The sequence below is a fragment of the Pseudochaenichthys georgianus genome, chromosome 17, assembly GCF_902827115.2.
Source record: "Pseudochaenichthys georgianus chromosome 17, fPseGeo1.2, whole genome shotgun sequence".
Lineage (NCBI taxonomy): Eukaryota > Metazoa > Chordata > Actinopteri > Perciformes > Channichthyidae > Pseudochaenichthys > Pseudochaenichthys georgianus.
In genome coordinates, this window is record NC_047519.1 from 37,401,598 (window position 1) to 37,422,957 (window position 21,360).

At 44.4% G+C, this 21,360-nt stretch overlaps 1 protein-coding gene across 3 annotated transcripts in view; it reads right to left on the bottom strand.

Annotated features, from left to right (window-relative positions):
- LOC117462411 (contactin-associated protein-like 4) overlaps positions 1-21,360 on the bottom strand; it is a 230,164-nt gene that overhangs the window by 11,602 nt on the left and 197,202 nt on the right. For all 3 annotated transcript variants that reach the window (XM_071206241.1, XM_034104634.2, XM_034104633.2), the window contains exons 16-20: positions 19,883-20,101; positions 6,724-6,963; positions 5,606-5,830; positions 3,082-3,215; positions 1,460-1,547 (exon numbers count right to left, since the gene is read on the bottom strand). In XM_071206241.1, coding sequence (XP_071062342.1) covers positions 1,460-1,547; positions 3,082-3,215; positions 5,606-5,830; positions 6,724-6,963; positions 19,883-20,101 — 906 coding nt within the window. The remainder of the gene's footprint in view (positions 1-1,459; positions 1,548-3,081; positions 3,216-5,605; positions 5,831-6,723; positions 6,964-19,882; positions 20,102-21,360) is intronic.

The window sequence follows — 21,360 nt, forward strand, 5'->3', positions numbered from 1 at the left end:
CGTTAAGCAGAACCGAAATTGTGTATTTCGTATGGGTACCCGGTACCCGGCATTTTCGGTTCTCATCTGGAACCAAGTTTCGGTTCCCAACCCTAGTTTTGGCACATTAGTGTTTTTTTAATTTGCATTGTTTCTGGAAGGGCAGCGCGTTTCCTCCCAACGGAAAGGGTTGGGGCATTGTAGCGCATTTTAACCTCCCAGCCACCGTACGTAACAGTGACTATTCCACGACACTTTGGTTACAGTCCCACACACCAAATATCCTACAGATTATTAGATATATTTTATATTTTTGGTTGTAAAGCTCCAGCATGTCGTAACTCAGCTCGTGTTTTAACCCCGTCATGTCAGCGTGTGAGCGGTCCGCCCCTCGGTCACACGCACACCACAGGAGGCGTAACACCAAAGATGGGTTGCGGTAAACACTCTAAAGCAGGGGTCTCAAACTCAAATCCGGCCCGCGACTTCATTTTCTGTGGCCCCGCAAGAACTTGCAAAGAATATAATACGTTTATTATATGGTTACATGACACTTTACAGAGCAGGTTGCCCATAAACTACATGTCCCACAATGCATCTCGTTTTATGACATGCGCGCAATTATTTGCCCTGGACTTGCTTTCAGACGTAGTTAATTACTAAGTTATTATCCTATCCGATAATAATCCAATTCAGAGGCAATAATGTAACATAATACATTATTTTATATATATATTATATATTTATATAGTTATAACCGGCCCTTTGAGTGCAACCTTTATGCAAATGTGGCCCGCGATGAAATTGAGTTTGACACCCCTGCTCTAAAGTGAGGCTCCACTACACTAAGAAAGAAAAAGACAAGGCACAGTGTAATGCCTGTTAATAGCTTGCCACAGGCATAGCTCAGTTAAAATAAAGCACAGCTATTGTGCAATACATTTGTATTACATGTGTATTTTTTATTTGTTAAAGCTTAAAAGAATAAAGATATTTTTGTTATCTAAACGTTTGACCTCTTTCTTTTACAATTTTGGAATCGAATCGGAATCGATACATTTCAAACGATACCCATCCAGAACACGCAAAGGAAGGAACATCTTCTCCAACTTGACAACCCGTGCGCAGAGTTCCCTGAAAGCGCTGCATGCAAAACTAAATTCTGAATATTTATCACACTGCAGGAAGCTCAAAACAGTGACTACAAAGTTGATGAAGATGTTTCTTCACAGACACATTTCTACCTCGCAGTAAACGATGTGTTGTAGTGGAGATGAGAGACAACAGAAGAAGTCCTGCAGCAGCTGTGATCTTCTGAAATCAACTTCTCAAGCAAAATAAAAACCTCTATTGTAAAGAAGCTCTTATATTTTGCCTCCGACTTCTTTGAATTATATTTCCATTTATCCCCCAAATACTCGTGGACTGAGCGTCACGTCAGTTCTAAAGTGCTCTCTAATGAAACAGGCCTCTCTCTCACCGTGCACTCGGCCCAGCACCAGCGACTTGATGCCGTTGAATTCTCCGTCTGATGTCAGGTTGAAGTCTTCTCTGGGGTTCTGGTCGATCTGAAAGAGGATCATTGTTTTCCAAATTAGTAATCTTTGGTTTCTCCTAGCCAAAGATGTCTTACATGCACAGATTTTAAGTTTGCTCTGAAGATGGCAATGGGAAGCGTACAAACAAATATTAAGATTAGTTCTGGCAACTAAAGAACACCCTAATATAATTCAATATATTGTTTCAAGTTGTTGAGATATCTTCCTACACCACACCGTGTTTCCAGAGTAGGTTTTCAGACATGATTCTTGATGATGGAAACCGACACCACGCAGACGCAGCTCATATTATGAACATCGGAGCCTCACTCAAGAGTCCTTTCAAGGAGAGGTCACCTTGTATTTCCATTAAGGGTGATAATTATACAGCATGCTGGCAGCTGGTTGGACGAAGTCAACCTCATACATCATCTGAAGCTGTTGTTAACAAGATAACATTCCGTAGATCCAGATATGATATTAATGCTTCATATTTCACCTGCAGCCGTTGTATTGTTCGGTGCCGCCCCGTGTAGCTGCGTGCTGGACAGTCAAGCGCTTCATCATATAGACCATTATCACGATACAACAACACACCCAGGGGGAGAGGGATTGTCTGTGTGAGCGTCATTGCGTCTGCCCTTGGGATCGGTGCCTCATTTTAAACCTGTACTCCAACACTCAGTGTTTTGGTGCACGTTGAAAGAAAAGTAAAACAGGCTTAAGCCCAAAGAGATTTGGGTTTCTAACACGTTATAATGTAGCCTGTAGAAGCGTTCATTTACGTATCTGAAAACAACTAAGTCCAGTGTGCACCCATAAGTGGAGGCTTTTTAACGTGTGTGTGTGTGTGTGTGTGTGTGTGTGTGTGTGTGAGGTGTGTGTGTGTGTGTGTGTGTGAGGGTGTGTGTGTGTGTGTGTGTGTGTGTGTTGGGTTTAATGGCCAAGGTGCAGTGGAATCAGGTGCATTTTCAGTTAGCGATGGGGCGGTGGTGGCAAAGTCGATAGGGACTTGGCAACTGGAAGGTCACCAGTTCAAGTCCCGGCAAGACCAAGTGCTACGAGGTGTCCCTGAGCAAGGCACCGTTCCCCACACTGCTCCCCGGGCCGCCGTTCAAAATGGCAGCCCACTGCTCCTAACACTAGGATGGGTCGAATGCAGAGAAACAATTTCCCCACGGGGATTAAGAAAGTATATCCAATCCAATCCAAGCTATGTAGCTTTTCTGCTGGCCTGATACCAATAAGGGAGCTCCTTCCACCATTTTGAAGCCGGAGTGTTTTTGTTCAGGTGTAACTGGATCCCATCGCAACGAGCGAGTGGCGATGCGATGCAGAGTGAAGTGGACGTGCCGGGGTGCTTGATTTCACCATGTGTATAACAGAGGTAACCCACGAGAGGTTATAATGGCTAAGCATGTCCTTATGTATCAGGGCAGCGTTTCAATCTCCCTGTCTGACATTAAAGTTGACTTTGACTTTAGTCGACTCCAAGTGGGAAGCACGTATTGTCCTTTTTACTCCTCTACATTTATTTGACAACTTTAGTTAGTCGTTATTTCACCTGCAGAGACACAGAGTCAGTCCGTCTCCTGAGGGTGACGGTGTGCAGTTCTCCGTCTGCCAGCCTCTTCACTTTGCTCTGCAACACCTCAGCGGCTCTGCTGCTGTCCAGCTTGTACCTCACCTCCAACGTATCTACACACACACACACACACACACACACACACACACACACACACACACACACACACACACACACACACACACACACACACACACACACACACACACACACACACACACACACACACACACACACACACACACACACACACACACACACACACACACACACACACACACACACACACACACACACACACACACACACCAAAATACAGGGTTACATTAAAGTTCTCACAGTAAATCAAACGACCTTACGAACAGACAGATGAACATTTTAAATACCATTATTTCAAAAGGTGGACATTTTGTTTTCCTGAAAGTGGCCTCGCCATGTCTGTAGTCTTGGCTCTCAGGGTAAACACACTTAATCCTTCAAAGATGAATCTGATTATTTAAAAGGATTAAAAGGATAACGACTCAATCCCACAGCTAATCTAATGAAATCTCCTAATATCAAAGCATTAAGTGCAGATTTAAGAAAGGAGGGATAAGAAGTTACATTGTGTCCTCCATTAGATTCCTTTATACAGCTTTAGTAGCACACATACACGGTTTCCTTTGAAGGAGAATGTAGTTATAGCAGGAGGAGCGGCAGACAAAAGGTGCCGTCAGTCGAGGCGTTGTGTTTGGACCGAAGGGGCGACTGCTGTCGAGGGTAAAAAGAAATGAGGCGTCTCAGAGCGAAAGCTCTCAGGGATTTAATTAGTCTTTTCAGTTTAAGTGCATTTACCTGATGACTCCACGGTCAGCAGGAAGCCTTAACGCCACGCTGTGCATCAGCTGCTTCTCATTAACACCAGAACAAATCCATGTACAGCCAATCAGGCAGCAAAGTGCCAGCTCTGTCGGGCTCTCGTAAAAAGGAATTTCAAATGAAGTGGCTTACTCCTAAAAGCCAAACTCAAGACGTAATTATTTAACACCAAAGTTTGTAAAACAAATCAGCAAGTTTCCTGCCACCCATTAGCAGAAATAACACTTTCATCCCTCCGTATGAGAGGAGGTTCAGTTTGAGACAAAGCACCAGCCGCACGGATTAAAAGGCAGACGAGTCTGACGGGGTGAGAGAGGACAGATCTGACAGAGCCTGATCTGGTACAACTGCAGAGGAGGAAGAGGAGCGAGGAAGAACGAGAGGAGGAGAGGTCAGACGAGAGGAGGAGAGGTCAGACGAGAGGAGGAGAGGTCAGACGAGAGGAGAGGAGGAGAGGTCAGACGAGAGGAGGAGAGGTCAGACGAGAGGAGGAGAGGTCAGACGAGAGGAGAGGAGGAGAGGTTAGACGAGAGGAGGAGAGGTCAGACGAGAGGCTCATGAATAGACGAGAGGAGGAGAGGTCAGACGAGAGGAGGAGAAGTCAGACGAGAGGCTCATGAATAGATGAGAGGAGGAGAGGTCAGACGAGAGGAGGAGAGGTCAGACGAGAGGAGGAGAGGTCAGATGAGAAGAGGAGAGGTCAGACGAGAGGAGGAGAGGTCAGACGAGAAGAGGAGAAGTCAGACGAGAGGAGGAGAGGTCAGATGAGAAGAGGAGAGGTCAGACGAGAGGAGGAGAGGTCAGACGAGAGGAGGAGAAGTCAGACGAGAGGAGGAGAGGTCAGACGAGAGGTCAGACAAGAGGAGGAGAGGTCAGACGAGAGGAGGAGAGGTCAGACGAGAGGAGGAGAGGTCAGACGAGAGGAGGAGAAGGCAGACGAGAGGAGGAGAGGTCAGACGAGAGGAGGAGAGGTCAGACGAGAGGAGGAGAAGTCAGACGAGAGGAGGAGAAGTCAGACGAGAGGAGGAGAGGTCAGACGAGAGGAGGAGAAGTCAGACGAGAGGAGGAGAGGTCAGACGAGAGGACGAGAAGGCAGACGAGAGGAGGAGAGGTCAGACGAGAGGAGGAGAGGTCAGACGAGAGGAGGAGAGGTCAGACGAGAGGAGGAGAGGTCAGACGAGAGGAGGAGAAGTCAGACGAGAGGAGGAGAAGTCAGACGAGAGGAGGAGAGGTCAGACGAGAGGAGGAGAGGTCAGACGAGAGGAGGAGAAGTCAGACGAGAGGAGGAGAAGTCAGACGAGAGGAGGAGAGGTCAGACGAGAGGAGGAGAGGTCAGACGAGAGGAGGAGAGGTCAGACGAGAGGAGAGGAGGAGAGGTCAGGCTCATGAATAGACGAGGTTTGAAAAATGTGGATAAAAAAAGACGAGAGAAAGACGAGGCAAAGCAGACGGGAGGAAAATGAGATGTGAGGAACATGAGTTTGAAAAACCTTGTTCTAAAATAAATAAATGAAACCCTCAAAGAGAAGAAAAGAAGAGGCGTGGGATTAGGCAACGCAGGAAGGGAGAGAGATTATTGAAGACCCTCCGTGTTGAGCTGTGAGAGCCAATCACAAGCTCCTTGACAGTGAGAGCGCCCCCTCACCGTGCTTGTTGACGAGCAGGGCCAGGTACTGGGTGTGGTAGGAGCTGACGTAGAGCAGCAGAGCCGGGCTCTGATTGGTCCTGAAGCTCAGCGAGACATTCTCTCCTCTCGGCGTCGGGTCCGAGGAGATGGAGGACGGCAGGGCGCTGCTGTTCCTGCTCAACTCGTACGGCTCCTTGAAGGTGTAGCGCAGCGACGTGCCCGACTGGAAGCTGGCCGACAACTCTGAGGAGAGAGATGTAGAATATACAGGATCTGAGTCATGCAGACCATCTGGCCGCTGGGGCTTTGATTCAAGTTCAAACAGACTGGATGTGATGAATGTAGAGTATAGTAACAGATGCTTGTCCTTTACACAACAGCAGACAAACACCCTGACGTTTGATTTGTATTTCTGAATGTGCTCGAAGGGAATGCATCTTGTTTCAACCGCCTATTGTCTAACGTGATTATTAGAAGTCATATTTACAGAAGCTCAAGGCTCTGTTCAGAACATATTCGGCAGAGACTCGTCTGCTACGGGGACTACAAGACATCAAAACAGACTCGACCTCAGCTGCCGAGATGAATCAGCTGAGTGACTGCAGGAAAGGGGATGGAAAGGACATGTTGTGAAGTGTTTGGACAGGTCTACTAGAGAGAGGCCAGGCAGTGGGCAACGCTAAGGCAACCCAACTCCAACCAATGTCAAATACTTGTCCTTTTTTCTCCATGCTTGAATCTTCCTGTTGTCGTCGGGTCAAAACGCACCCGTTTCCAGAAAATGTACGTCGGTATAACATCTTATCTGATCTTATTGGCAAACAAAATAACATGGATAGTTATCTGGAAGAAAGATAATCACTAATGTCATTGAATGATGTGGTTTATATAAATATATAGCACCTGGTGCTGTTATGTTCTGCTGTCTGTTTCAGACCCGACTTTGACACGAACAACTCTTTGATAACACTGATTCAAAACACAGATGTGTGTGGTGATGCGTTTAACAGTCAAACCAGGACCAACGTTGCACAGTGACAGGAAGACGACAGTTTCATTCCTGCAGAACCGTATATGGTGTTCTGCTAACGTGGCTGGTGGAGTGGCTCCACAGGAAAACATATGCGTGTGTGTACCAGTGCGGCAGAAGGCTCCAGTGTGCGCCGACAGGCCGCAGTCGCAGTGGAAGCCGCTGGCTCTCTCCACACAGCGGCCCTGGTTCTGGCAGAGCGAGCCGTAGCTGCTGCAGTGACCCGGGCAGCCGGGCTGGACCCCGGGGGTGATCTCCGCCCGCTCCTCCAGGTCCAGGGGGACGCCGTTCAGCTGCAGGGAGCGGATACAACCCCGGAAGCCCTTCTGCCTGGACGCTGTGCCTCCTGAGAAACACAGAAGCACACTGAATAAACATCCATCCTCCAAAACATCGAGGAGCTGTCCATCGTTTCCCCAAACATCATGTCTGATCCCACCCACGTTCGGCTGAGAGGAGATTCAGGGTTCACAAGGGCAGCCTGAAGCACTCATATCATATGTGGAGATATCAAATGTCTAAAATGACTATGTGACTGATATCATCAGCAGTCAGTGTCATACAGCAGGGGTCGGCAACAGGCGGTGGCGCTCATTAAAAGTGCCAACACGCCACTATGAGACAAAACACAAGGTGTTTGACCAAACATTCCCTCTCAAGTCAGAACTGAGCTCACACAAAATAAATATCGTTCCAGAGCAGGCTAACTGATGAGCTAACCGAGGCTAACCAATGAGCTAACCGAGGCTAACCAATGAGCTAACCGAGGCTAATCAATGAGCTAACCGAAGCTAACCGAGGCTAACCAATGAGCTAACCGAGGCTAACCGAAGCTAACCAATGAGCTAACCGAAGCTAACCAATGAGCTAACCGAAGCTAACCAATGAGCTAACCGAGGCTAACCAATGAGCTAGCCGAGGCTAACCGATGAGCTAACCGAGGCTAACCGAAGCTAACCAATGAGCTAACCGAAGCTAACCAATGAGCTAACCGAAGCTAACCAATGAGCTAACCGAGGCTAACCAATGAGCTAGCCGAGGCTAACCGATGAGCTAACCGAGGCTAACCAATGAGCTAACCGAGGCTAACCAATGAGCACCTGCACTATGAGAATGGCCCTGACACAATTTCAGCCCAGATTTAAACTCCTGGCAGGGCAAGCTCGAGCTCAATTCTCGCACTGAATAAAACAAAGCGAGTGAGGGACTGCAATATAAGAGGGAAAGAAAGAGAAACTTTAAAACTGTTCAATTGTTATGATGTGTAAAGACTGATATTGTTCTATAATCGTCTGAAACTGTTAAGTCATTATGTGAAACGGTTAACAAAGAAAAAGGGAAACTCAAGCTGCTGCTACACTTTATTTGATTTATCTAAAAAGCACTTTTAAGATGCACATATTTTCAAAAGCTATTTTATTTATTTTCTCTATTTTATTTGTAAATGCAGCCCGAGAGGAACATTACACATATCCACAGAATGTAATGTTAATCGACAATAAATATTGTTGTTTTTGAATTGTACTTTCTTTATTTGATTGGCAGTCAGCTGTTGATTACATGCAGACATTGATAAAGCTACAGTCACTTCAATATATATCACACTAATTCATGAAGCAAGTTAGACATTTTGAAGTTCCGGACCTTTGCATGGGGAGATTTTCTGTAACTGGACCTCGTTGAATTTGAGTTAGAATCAATCTAGCACTGAGAGAACAAATCCCCCAGTGTCTGTCCTCTTTGTCCCAGCCTTTCATCTATTTCTCTGAGTGTTGACAGGTCAGTATGTTTCCTCTGTCTCTTATCTTCATTCTCCTCCTCCTGTCATCGACAGCAGATCCCTCCCCTCGCCTCTGCTCCCCCAGAAGCTCCACGCTGTCAACTCTCTTCTCGTGAAGTGACACGACGATGAAACAGCAATGAGGCAACACGGTGGAAAACTGACCCGGGGACAAAGGTTTCATCAGCTGTCCGTCTGTCTGACGCCGCTGGATGAGTGGATGGCATGCAGCATGCTCACTTCAGTGTTTAATACTTCAGCAAGAACAGATCACACTCTGCATTCAACATCTCTCCATGAACACGGTCACATTTTGTTTGCGTACTTCAGACAACCTCCCACTTCTGCAAAGATCACAAAGAGAAAGTCTTATTGTGTTCAGAGCACAGACTTGGCAGCTCTTTGCTCTCAGAGTTTGAAGCTGACAACTTGCTATTGTTCAGCAGCAGCAGCAGCAGCTTTGCACACCAATAAATCACTGTGAGACTCTTCTCCAGGCCCCCTCTGTCTTCTCTGACTCAAATGAATTATTGAGCCAGCAAAGAAACGCAGGATATAAAACTTGCCAGAACATTTCCTCCGACACAACACAATGAAAAGTATAATATTTCATCCTCGTCAAGTCTACCGAAAGTCATTGTTCAAAATGTAGGTATTAAGATCCAGGAAACTTTGAATGACTAGAATACAGAATGATCTTTCTTTGAATTTCCAATCTTTGAATAATCATTTATAGGGGTATGAGTAGAGGAACAACCCCCCAAAAGGCTTTAGTTTTCGAGATACCCCTACCCGAGCTAGAGCAAAGCACAACCATGTTTTTTATTACTTTAATATGTCTAGTTCAGGGCTCGGCAACCCCTGGCACCGTAACCAGTGGCACACTAGGAATAAGTGTGCAAAATATTTAAATTGTATTTTCGGATCCTGAACGAGACGGCCGGCAGAGCGCGTCCCCCCTGCAGAGCGAGTCCCCCCTGCAGAACGCGTCCCCCCCTGCAGAAGGAAGCCATGCACGCAACGCAGCGCAGAAGGATAACTTCTAGGCCCCGCTCTCTTTGACTCCAGTCGACTTTCTGCTGCTTTCCTCCGTGGTGAAACGACCAGGGGTGTAGCGCACTTCACACATTGCATTACCCATAAGGAGCTGGACATGCCGCAGTTTTTGCGTGGCTGTGTCTTTAGTTGAAAGCCCAGTGGCGATCTGCTCATCGAAAATAATATGCTACACAGGGGCGGACTGGCCATCTGTGTGTTCTGGAGAATCACAGGGCGTCCGGCCGTCAGCGAACCGAGCCCGGCCCGCTGGCGACTGGCACCGCCCTTATTTAACTGTGTTTAAACTTCATCATGTAAGTTGTTAATATTAGAAAGATGGTAAAAGGTATTGATATTATATTTGCTTTATTGTATGTTTTGCCTCTCTGTGAACATCTAGTCCAAATTGTGTGACATTCTGATCATTATTTTCAGAGGTACATGGGATAAGACCAACACGGCCCCCTTCAGAGGAGCCTACCTTTTCACTATTTTCGGTAGGGGTACCTCAACTTTTAGGGGCCTTAGTTCCTCTAGTAGCAACACACTAGCCAGGTTTCACCGTCCAAACGTAGGACACATTTTAACCGGATATCGTAGAACACTATCTAAAGGAAATGTAATAAAAGTATATTTGTGTCTAGTATTGTTAGGTGGTTATTAGTGGATTGTTTGTCATGTCATTTTAATACACGGTACTCAGTGAAAAAAAGGGGCGGGTTTATTGAGATAAGCAGTAGGTGGCGCCAGAAGAAGAGAACACAAGAGCTCTTAATCTTTTTACTTCTTAATTCGGGTAACCCAAAGGAAACATTTAGCCTCACCGGTGGGACTGAATATTGAGACGCCCTCTGAAAATGTAAAGAGTATAATAAGGACGGTTAATTCCTCCAGGCAAAGGATACACTTCTCAACATGTCATGGGGATTTCTACAAAGTGCAAATGTTAGCTTAAGCTAGACTTCAGCACCCCACAGAAGATCATTTTGAGCTAGGTGGTTGAATGTCGCTGTCTGTAATTCTCTGCTGGACTCATAGTTGATTCTTTCCTTAGGTTTTGTTCTATATACTGTATGCTTGTATCGTTGAAATTTCTTATTTAGATATCAGATGTCTTGATAGTTCATCCTTCTCTACGGCCTTGGAAGTATGCCAAATCTACTGTTATATTGTATAAATGTTTTATATGATTAATATTGAAGACTTGCTCTAGAGCAGGGGTTCCCAAGAGCCCCCCAAATGACTCCTGTTGGAAGTTGCGCCCCCCCACACACACACACACATACAAGGGGGGGGGGGGGGGGGGGGGGGGGGGGGCGCAATAGCGGTAATTAAAGTTTAAAAGTCTCAAAAATGCTACAACTACGGTCACAAACTGGGTGAATGAATGTGAAGTATGTTGTTAAAGGAGGATGAAAGCGTAATTAACGAGCACTATTGGAGTGGCTTTGATGGTTAAGTTCCCATCAGCAAAAACACGTGGGTTTGCTATCCTGGCTCCAAAATGGTGGAATAAGCTCCCCATTGAAATCAGGACCGCAGAAAGCTTACACACCTTCCGGCGCAGACTGAAAACTCATCTCTTTCGACTCCACCTCGAGCGATAGAACTATTAACAAAGCACTTATATACTAATAAAGGGCTGGCTTATCTAAAGCCAGTTGAGTAGCACTTGAAACGATTGGCTCTTTGAAACCTGATGTTCTTATATGATTCTGTTTTCTTCAAGGTTGTGTCTTCCTGGTCGAATGTACTTATTGTAAGTCGCTTTGGATAAAAGCGTCAGCTAAATGCAATGTAATGTAATGTTATTGGACTCTAATTCATTTGGATTCCCGCTGTATGAAGAAATTAAAGTACGGCGCGGAAGTGGAAACAATTCACAAAGGGATTAAACTGTTTAAAACACATGCTCAAAGTTAGCCGGATTTTTCCAATGTGTTTATGTGGATTCAAAAGTCGTAAATAATCTACAAAATGGAGGAGACCGATCCGATCGGAGCAACTGTGACAAATCATCCAACTGAAACCGGCATGGACAATGAATATGTTTTAAAAATGCGCTTATCCAGAAAAGCCCGGCTTGGACACTTTACGGGCAGAAGAAACATTTCTATAGAAATAATTATACATTTCTGTCTTTTTATGCCTTTAATAGCTACTAACGTGAATTTTTATTAAAATTAATTAATCAATTATTTTTATATTGTAATGTAGAGACAATCATGTATTGGGTATGTACATTTATAAAAAAAGAAATACAAAAAAAAGTCTAAATATGATATTTGGCCTCAAATCATCTGAGGCCTGGCGCCCCCCCAGGTTGGGAACCACTGCTCTAGAGTCTATGGGATTGCCTTTTTGGAAGGTGGTATTAAAAAACGTTGAAGGGTGACTCAGAAAACCTCTACCAGAATCGCCACAGCTCTGTTCGCTGGGAGACACATCTCTTGTGCCGAGATGAGATCTAAAGCAGGACTTAGACCGACTTTAACAGGTGTTATTGTAGCTGCCAGGCTTATTCTGTGCAACTGGAAGAGCCCACACTGTAAGCCAGAGTTTACAGAATGGCTTAAACTCATGACAGAGACTGCGGCCTTTGAAATTATGATCGCCAGGGTAAATAATGTCCCAAGCAAATCTAATGGAGCGTGGCACATCTTCTTGGCCTATATCAAAGGGACACTGTCCTAGGGAGGGACAGGAAGTATATTTGTATATGTGTAAATGTACATGTGCGTGTATATGATGCATTTGTTGCAAATGTGTATCTACATGCTTTACGTTGATGTATATGAATGTGTGCGCGGGTGTATGCAGGCATTTGTGTGTGAGAGATCCCTGAGGAACGTCTGATCAAAGCAACACAACAGTGGCAAGGAAAGGTTATTAGAGAACAAACTCTTCCAACAGAGAGGCTATCAGAGGGGTGAGGGTTTAACCACACACCCTGCTGTTCTTCAGCTACCAGGGTTACGCTCTCTGCACATCAAATGGAGACTTAATGCTTCCAGGAAGTAAAGTAAAGGCGTGGGCATCAAAGATAACATCAAAGAGTTCAAACACAGAAAGACTCCACCCTCAAGACATCATATCAAAACAGCACAACCTCTAATGTCTCAGCGTGACATCTGCACATGAGAGTGGGAAACAATTAATATCAGTTATCATCAATGTTTAGCTTCTACATCATGCTTGGCGAGCAAGACATACAAATAATGAATCTAAAAGTCAGGAGCGATGTGTGAGATTCAAACACACGTCTGACAGAACAGCCAAAGCTCGGAAAAGAAGTACGAGTCTCAACATGAGATAATAAAATATGGCAGATGAAACCGTATCGGAGGAGATGTGAGATGTGTGCGATACGGAGAGCGAGGTTTGCTGATGCAGCACACATCTGTGCATCAAGCAGTTTAAATAACATACACTATTTCCACATGATGTCTACTGTAGGATATGAAGGACTTGTGAACTTCAAATCAAAAAGAAACTTTGAAGGAAGGACGCATACCTTTTTAAAAAAAAAAGTATCTATACTGTCTTCTCAATCATTTTGGACCACATCGTTATTTTATGGACAATGCTTAAACCGGGAGATAAAGTTAGACGTGGAACTCAGTCTTTTTGAACATTCATGTTCACAAATAATTTAAGTCTTGGTTCAAACATGATCGCCATTTTTTTGTGTATTTAATATATTGTTCATATATTTATTCTCAAAGCAATAAGAAAACGCCTTGAACAAGTTAGACAAATGACAGAAAAGGGTGCTAAATGCAAGGACATTGCAACAAATATAACATATAATAGCCTATTCTTTGTAATAAAAACAACTCGTGGCTTGTTGGCAAGCGACTCTGTTCAGACAGCTGCTAGCTTTCCAAACCTCTGAGATAATAATAATAATAGCTTTGATTTATATAGCGCCTTTCAAGGGACCCAAGGTCGCTTTACAAGTAATAGGGCAAAAACAAACATAACAAAACAAAAGTCAGACAGACAAAACAACAGATTGATTTAGGGGCCGAAAGCCTTGGTAAACAGATGGGACAAGTGTGGAGATGTTACGAATCTCCGCAGGGAGAGCGTTCCAGAGGGTGGGGGCTGCCACACTGAAGGCTCTGTCCCCGAAGGTTCGCAGTTTGGTGCGGGGGGTGGTAAGCAGGCCAGAGTCTGAGGACCGCAGGTTCCGGGGTGGGGCATGTGGGTGAAGGATGTCCGATAGGTACTGGGGGGCAAGGGCATGGAGGGACTTGTAGGTAAGGAGGAGGACTTTGTAAGATATGCGGGACTTGACCGGCAACCAGTGTAGGTGGATGAGGGTGGGAGTGATGTGCTGCCACGGCTTTGTGTGCGTGAGGACCCGAGCGGCATAGTTTTGGCCTGTCCAGGGGTTTTGTTGGGAACCCCGAACAGGACACCATTGCAGTAGTCCAAGCGGGTGGTGACAAATGCATGCACCAGGGTTTCGGCAACCGACACCGAGAGTGACGGTCGGAGTCTGGTAATGTTCCTCAGGTGGTAAAAGGCCGATTTGGTCACAGATTTTACGCGGGAATGGAAGGAAAGGGTGGAGTCAAGGATGACACCCAGGTTGCGGGCTTCAGGAGATGGGGAGATGGAGCAGCCGTCGACCTCAAGGACGAAGTCACCAACCTTCTGGAGAAGGGCCTTGGGTGCCACAACCATGAGCTCTGTTTTACCGCTGTTCAGCTTAAGATAGTTGTAAGACATCCATGTCTTGATGTCATGCAGGCAGTTGATGAGAGACTGAGGGGGGAGCTGGGAGGATGGAGTGGTGCTGAGATACAGTTGGGTATCATCAGCGTAGCAGTGGAAATTGAATCCATGATGTCGGATGATCTGGCCGAGGGGGAGCATGTAAATGGTGAACAGGAGGGGGCCAAGCACAGAGCCCTGGGGTACACCGTGGTGGACTGGGGCCGGGGGTGAGTTTGAGCCACTGATGGAGACAAACTGATGAACTAGTGCTCCCATTTTCAACTAATTGGTGATGTTTAAACCTCGACATTTAAACAGCAACACTGTGGTTAGTGCCACTGCAAAGACAACTAGAGAACACATAAAGTAACACAGACAACCAGCTAATGTTTGACGTGTCAGGTTACAGCTTACATCACATACTACAGAATAATCTGACGTCGGTACGGCTGCATTTCCAGGAATACCTGAAGCGGAGATCAAAGGAATGTTCAAAATCCTCGAACAGGAGGGGCGCCTCATTCTCACACAGAGAGGAATCAAATCTGTGTACTCAGACGACACTGCAGCCCAAACAAACAAAGGCATAACTACCCAAACAAGGCAAAACAATCACTTATAAACCTGCACTAAAGAAAGTGATTTCTGCTTTCATCGCTGAGCTCACTCCAAATGGCTGCGGATGGACTTTAAGCACTTACAATACAAACAGCAATAAAGGAAGTGGAAAATGAACAATGGTGTGGATTATAAATCCATGCGAGGCAATAACACGGCTTATTAATCAGAACAATGCGACTCAGCGTCATGGCAGGGTTATGGCTCATAAATGCAATGTGTACATTGAGATATGGTTTATAGAAACCAACGCAGCGGCTTGTAATTCAAACAATGGAACAGTTTGCTTAACAAATCAAGACTCGTAAATACAATGCATGTTGGAAGACACGTCATGAATTTTAACTATAATCATTCAATACTAAGCTGTGGAGAGGGAGCGTGTGCTCATGAATAAACTGAACACAGAAAGATGTTGGACATGTGCGTCCTGCAGAGCCAACAACACCCAAACACAGACATGTAACTCCTACGTAAACATATAACGTTTGTTTAGTTACTGAAATGATATCTTCTGTTGCTCTGGAGGGACAGAACATATCTAATGTCGGGTTAAGAAACTACAAAAAATTGTGTTACAAACGAGGGTATTTGATTGACATGCATTAACCAATCAGGGGGCCGAATGAAAACAAGACACAAGTTCACATCCATGTTCCATGATTTAAAACACTGGATTTTACTTTTGTATAAATAATCTGGTCTGTAAAGTCATTCAATCAGTTAAATAAACGAGATGTAGATGAGTAAAGGTATTGAAGTTCCAGTAATCCAAAATCCGATTGACAGACAGCACATAAGCTTGACTCGGACAAGATACGTCTCAGGACAGTTTGCTTGACTCTTCAACAAAAAGGTATCAAATACAAACACATATTTCCGCAGGTCAAAAACGATGTTGCTCTGTGCTTCTTTCTCCTTCTCACACACAATCACCAGCAGCTGCCGTCGGCTATAACGTCTCGTAATCACCAGCAGCTGCGGACGTCTGTGCCGTCAATTTCACGCGGCTGGTTCAAATAAATGATATGATAGCACTAACAACAAAGGATTATAATATTCAAATATATCAAACTATACATTTTAACATATGGCTCCTACAGGTATAATGTAGCAGAATGTGGAAATAATTGAGTACCTTAAAGGGCCCATGACATGCTTTTCCGGTTATCACCAGTCCCCTTGTGTGTTATGAAGCTTTTTCTGCATGTGAACGGTCTGCAGAGTCACACACCCTCAAAGTGCACCCTGTAGCGAGTAAAACTCTAACACAGAGAATAATAATAAAAATAATAATTCCTTACATTTATTATAGCGCTTTTCCAGTGCTCAAAGCGCTTTACACATATTTTTATACATGCAATGGTCACTGTGGACACTACCCACAGGAGCAAGTTCAGGTGAAGTGTCTTGCCCAAGGACACACCGGCTTTACAGACGCAGCAGCGGCGGGTTTCACCCCTTGATCTGATGATCATTGCACAGCGCACTGCGCCACACCGTCCATCTTCACGCCTCGAGGTCATCGAGGCGCTTTCACAAGTACACATTAGTATTATACATGTACTGTGGATAATACCCACAGGAGCAAATCCGGGTGAAGTGTCTTGCCCGAGGACACAACGACCTGACGGAGTGGGGGCAGGAGCGGGTTTCGAACTGGAGTTCCCCAGCACCCCCCTTGATCTGATGATCAAACATTACATCTAAATTATACTCCACAACTGCATTAAACAAAGAGTACGAGAACTAGTATTACAAAAAAAAATGTTTACTGTGTTATACTTGCAAATTTGATTTCTACCTTTAGCGATCACTTAGTGCGTGTCGTTTTTTCAATTTGGTTGCAGAGGTAATTAAGATAGTTTGTAAATATTCATCAAGAGGTTTAATTTGCAAATAAATTACACTTTGTTATATTCACACACAACCAGTGTTGTTTCTGCTCCCTAAGTATCATCCTGTCCGGCCACTCACACCGCTAAACGGTTTTTCGGATTTCAAACCTTCAGGACTTCAAAAAAAGCTTGGAGCTGGGCGTGTCTGAAGCTCGACCAACAACCAATCACATGAATCTCCCGCCCCTGACACACAAGCAGCGGTTTGATTGGCTAGAGCTTGTACTGGCATGTGATTCGATTGGCTGACGCTTCCACCGAAAGCTTCAGAAGCTTCAAAAGTTGAACATTGCTCAACTTGTGCAGCCTGAAACGCCAGGAAAGCTCCGCTCTGCTTCCCACAATGCAGTTCGGCGAAAAGTGACGTCACCCCATTCAAAGTGAATGGGCAGACGCGTTGGAAACCGTTTTTGAATCTGCCGAAGCTGTAGTGTGGACGGGCCGTTAGTGTTTCACTCGAGGACACTGTCACTGTCACAGAAAAATAGTGCTGATGAAGAACAAATAAACGACAACAAGCAAGTCACTGCTCCTCTCAAAACAGAAAAGCCAGATAAGTCCGAAAATTGTACGACAAACATCCATTACAGAAACAATCTGGAGGCACATCCTGGACCGTTTCCATCCCAACACACACAGACGTAGCGTGTGTTATGGTAATGTCGATGCTGGTGACTTAGAGTGGATTATTCCTCTCATCAATATTTCCCTCCATCCACTGCATCCAATCCCATCGCTGTTTGTTTGTCTTCCCTCACTGTGTGTTCACTGATGTGAGATGACATTCATGATATTTGCACAATGATAACGCCGTATGAAGGATTTGCATTACGATGTCCCCTTTAGCTCTACGTGGAGATCTCAGATTGTGGTATTGATTAGAGTGCAGAGAAACCGAGCTGCGTATTGACGACGTTTCTATTGGACGTTCTGATGGTTAATTACGAGCTCGCCTGATGAATCATTTACAGAATAAGCTTCTTCTCCAGATTACTTAAAGACCTGCAGGAAGTCCCACACCACGATATTCTCCCTGATGCATGCTGTATTTATTAAACATGATCAACGTTCATGCTCACATGCTGTCGACTCGGCACTTTCATATTCAAAAGTGCCGAGCAGCGGATAGCAGAACGGCAAGTTCGCATTTAAACGGTATATTTCTTATTTTAGAGTAAGTAGGACTCGAGGAGATCAGACCGGATAACTGTATTGTCTGTGGATAATGGTCCATCAGGAGTAACATGGTCGGCGTCTGTCCAAAGAGGAAGTGGAAGCAGTGTGGAATGGATGTGCTTCCTCAGCACATTTTACATCCAATGCTGCTGATAAAAGTTTAGCCAAAACCAGATAAGCTGGTGTGGAAGAAGAGAGAATATGGTTAGCATTTATCTGAGGATGCTCATCCTGCCACTGATTCCTCGCGTTGGGTGCTTTAGCTGTGGAGGGAGAGGATACACGTCGGGTCGGAGTCTTCTATATCCAGCAGCACTTGAATCAATAACAGCTTAGCAGACTGTAGGCCGTGATATAAAAAGCAGGATTGTACTTTTCTTCTGGAAAGCCAGTTAGCATGCAACAGTAATTAATGAACTAAAAGCTATTCTTGTCTAATAAACTTTAACAGATTTAACCTCACGATAATTCTTTGTTGTCAGTTCCTGGTTTGAGTTTGTTGTCGCATTGCAGCAGCTCCGTTTACCACATCAACAAGAGCACATATTAAAGAGGCCCTATTCTGCTTTTTGGGTTTGTCCTTCTCTGTTTCTCTCCCATTCTCACCGGGTGTTTCTCAATGTCGAGGACGCTTCCTTGGTAGCACATGCACCTCCGAGTCACTTGCTTCAGAAGCGAGGCAAGAATCCTTCCTAGCCTCGGAAAACGAAGAACGGTGGAACAGGCTAACAGGTGTGCAGGTGTGCGTCATATGAGAGGCCCCGCCTTAAATGGAGCGCAAAGATTTAGAAATTGGTCCGTGCGCAAAGCATTGTGGGGATTTTAAGACCGCGGAGGATACACATGTGCAGCTTCGAAATGTCTCGCTACGAAGGACGCCAGCCTCGGTAGAATTCCAAGTATCCTGGACATTGGAACAGTCCTTTGGCGGGACTCGATGGCATCCTTGAAATAGTGGCTCTGGAGCATCCTTCCTCGACATTGAGAAACACCCTCTGATTTACTGTGTTCTTTTTAGGATGGTAGAGCTATCATTACACCCAAGTATTTATATGAAAGTATTTGAATTATTTAAATGACAATGTGCAAACACGGAATACAAATTGTGAGAGTTAGTTTGAAGTCAGAGCTCTGTTAACCTGACACATGATGCTAATTGGCTGTCAAATGAAAATGAATTGGTATGCGCAGCACAGAGCGCTGCTGCCTGAACGGCTGGAGCATCGATGACACATGAAGAGATAATGAACAAATATGCCAAACCACGGCAAATGGCAGAAGGAAAGACAAAACATCTGTCACAACTGGACACGTATCAACACGTATCAACATGAAGGCGCTGCAGAAAACGACACCCAAAGAATCCGACACAAAAACAGCCGTCACTCTGATGAACATTAAACACCGGAACAAAGCGTGAGGAACAACCTCTATCCTCTATCCTCTAAACAAATTAATGATATATTATTAATGCAAAGCTTTGTTGAATAGCCTCAATTCTGATTGGTCAATTGTTGCATTCTACAGTCCGTTATTTCTGTGTATCAGACCGCTGACAAGGACTTCGTAGTGATCCCAAAACACAGCTCGTGGACTACTTTAAAAAAAAGTAGCAATTAAATCATTATTTAAATCAATAACATCGTTTTTAATCTATACTTTGGGTTAAAAAAATGTAAATAATTGTTAAATATAACATGTCATACTGTGCATATTGAAATATCCACCTACCTCTTTTACATTATTTATCCACATTTACTTCAGCACTCCTTTTCACTCTGAACCATTGTCTTACTGTCGACACATTTCATTTAAATAGTGTAGTAACTATATACATTACTGTTAAGTATGTTAGTTATTCCTTAGTTGTCAAATGTTTTATCTTCGTTATGGTCCTTCTTATAAGCTATTGGTCTTTTTTGTGTGAGTAAATTGATAGCAGAGTCAAACTCCTTTGGCCAATCAAGCTGATTCTTATTTTGTATAAACGTTATATGAATATGTGTTTGGCCCGTGTGTCTCCTCCTCACCTATGAACAGCTGGCTGTTGAGCTGCAGGTGGAGGTGTCCGTCAGCCGGAGCTTCCTGTGTGGCGACAGGAAGTCCGTCCAGCCGCAGCGACGCCTCTTTGACGTTCCTCTCGGCTCGGACTCGATGCCACCGGTTGTCGTTCAGCGGCACCATCGACTCCACGTGAACCTCCAGAGGCCCGTTACCGACGTCGAAGGAGAAAACCACCCGGGTGGAGGCTGATGGAGGGGGAGAGAGGGAGAGAGGGAGAGAGGGAGACGGATGAGACAGGGAGAGGTAAAGGTACGATTTATGGACAGGATAGCGGTCATGGGGAAGACAAAATGCAAACGGAAGAATGAACAGATTAGAAATATGGGTCAGGGTTGAAAGAGAAAATCCTGGAGACAGTTTGACAACACTTTGAACATTATTTCAGAAAAACTCATTATGAAACATGTTTTTGCGTCACGTAAATAATCTCACACTTTCTCAGATTCAGATTCAGACTGACGTACTGTAGTGTAATAAGTAAATATATATCAATTGCCTTATGTTAGCATTTTTGTAATTGTATACTGTCTATTGGTCTCTAATTCTGTAGAGGTTTTTCAACATTAACTTGAATATAATCCATTAAAGTTGCTCCCCATATTTATATAAATACGACAATTTCAACTTACATTTGTCACTTGTATAAAAAACTGCAACTGCATTAAATGTCGGAGATATTTCCCACTTTAAATATGGTTTATTTATTTAGGTTGTTTAGGTTGTTTTAAAGCAATTTGGCCTCCTAATTTGTGTCTTGCCACATCTGTTATAGCAATTGAGAAAATTAATCCTTTGTGATTTTACAAACATTTAACAACAGCTCCTATGAAAAAGAAGGAAAGGCAAAGACTCATCCATATCAATAACATGTACCAATGCTCTCTCTTAAAATGGCTATTTCTACCAAAATATAACAGAAAAACTACTAACTAACTTAAAAAAACTAAGTGGAAACCCTTGATGCGCCATGAACTTGCTTACTTTGTCAAGCCCTGATGTCTTTGCTCTTGAACTACTAAAACTTATGGGGAATTGCGTTTGCAAAAGACAGCAACAATTTTTAAATATTGAATAGACAAACAAATCTACAGTCCTTACTAGACATATAAGACGAGCCACACAACATAGTGCTGAGATTTATAGTTACAAGCACTGGAACACATAATAATGAGACTTGAGACCACTAGTTGTGGAACGGACCAGATCCACTTGGGCTCTCCACTGCTCCCCCTTTCAAGAGAAGGAGTCGATGTTGGAGCCTAAAGACATCTCATCCTTTGTGTTTTCCAAGGAGAAGATGTATCACTCCGAGAGCACAGAACAAGATGAAACAATAACCCAGCATCACACGGGTAACTTCATTAAGAAACTGTTCTCAGAGGAAGCAGCGGTATTCGGAGCGGGAACAACCAACACTGACAATGATTTCCCCGAGGGGCGAGGC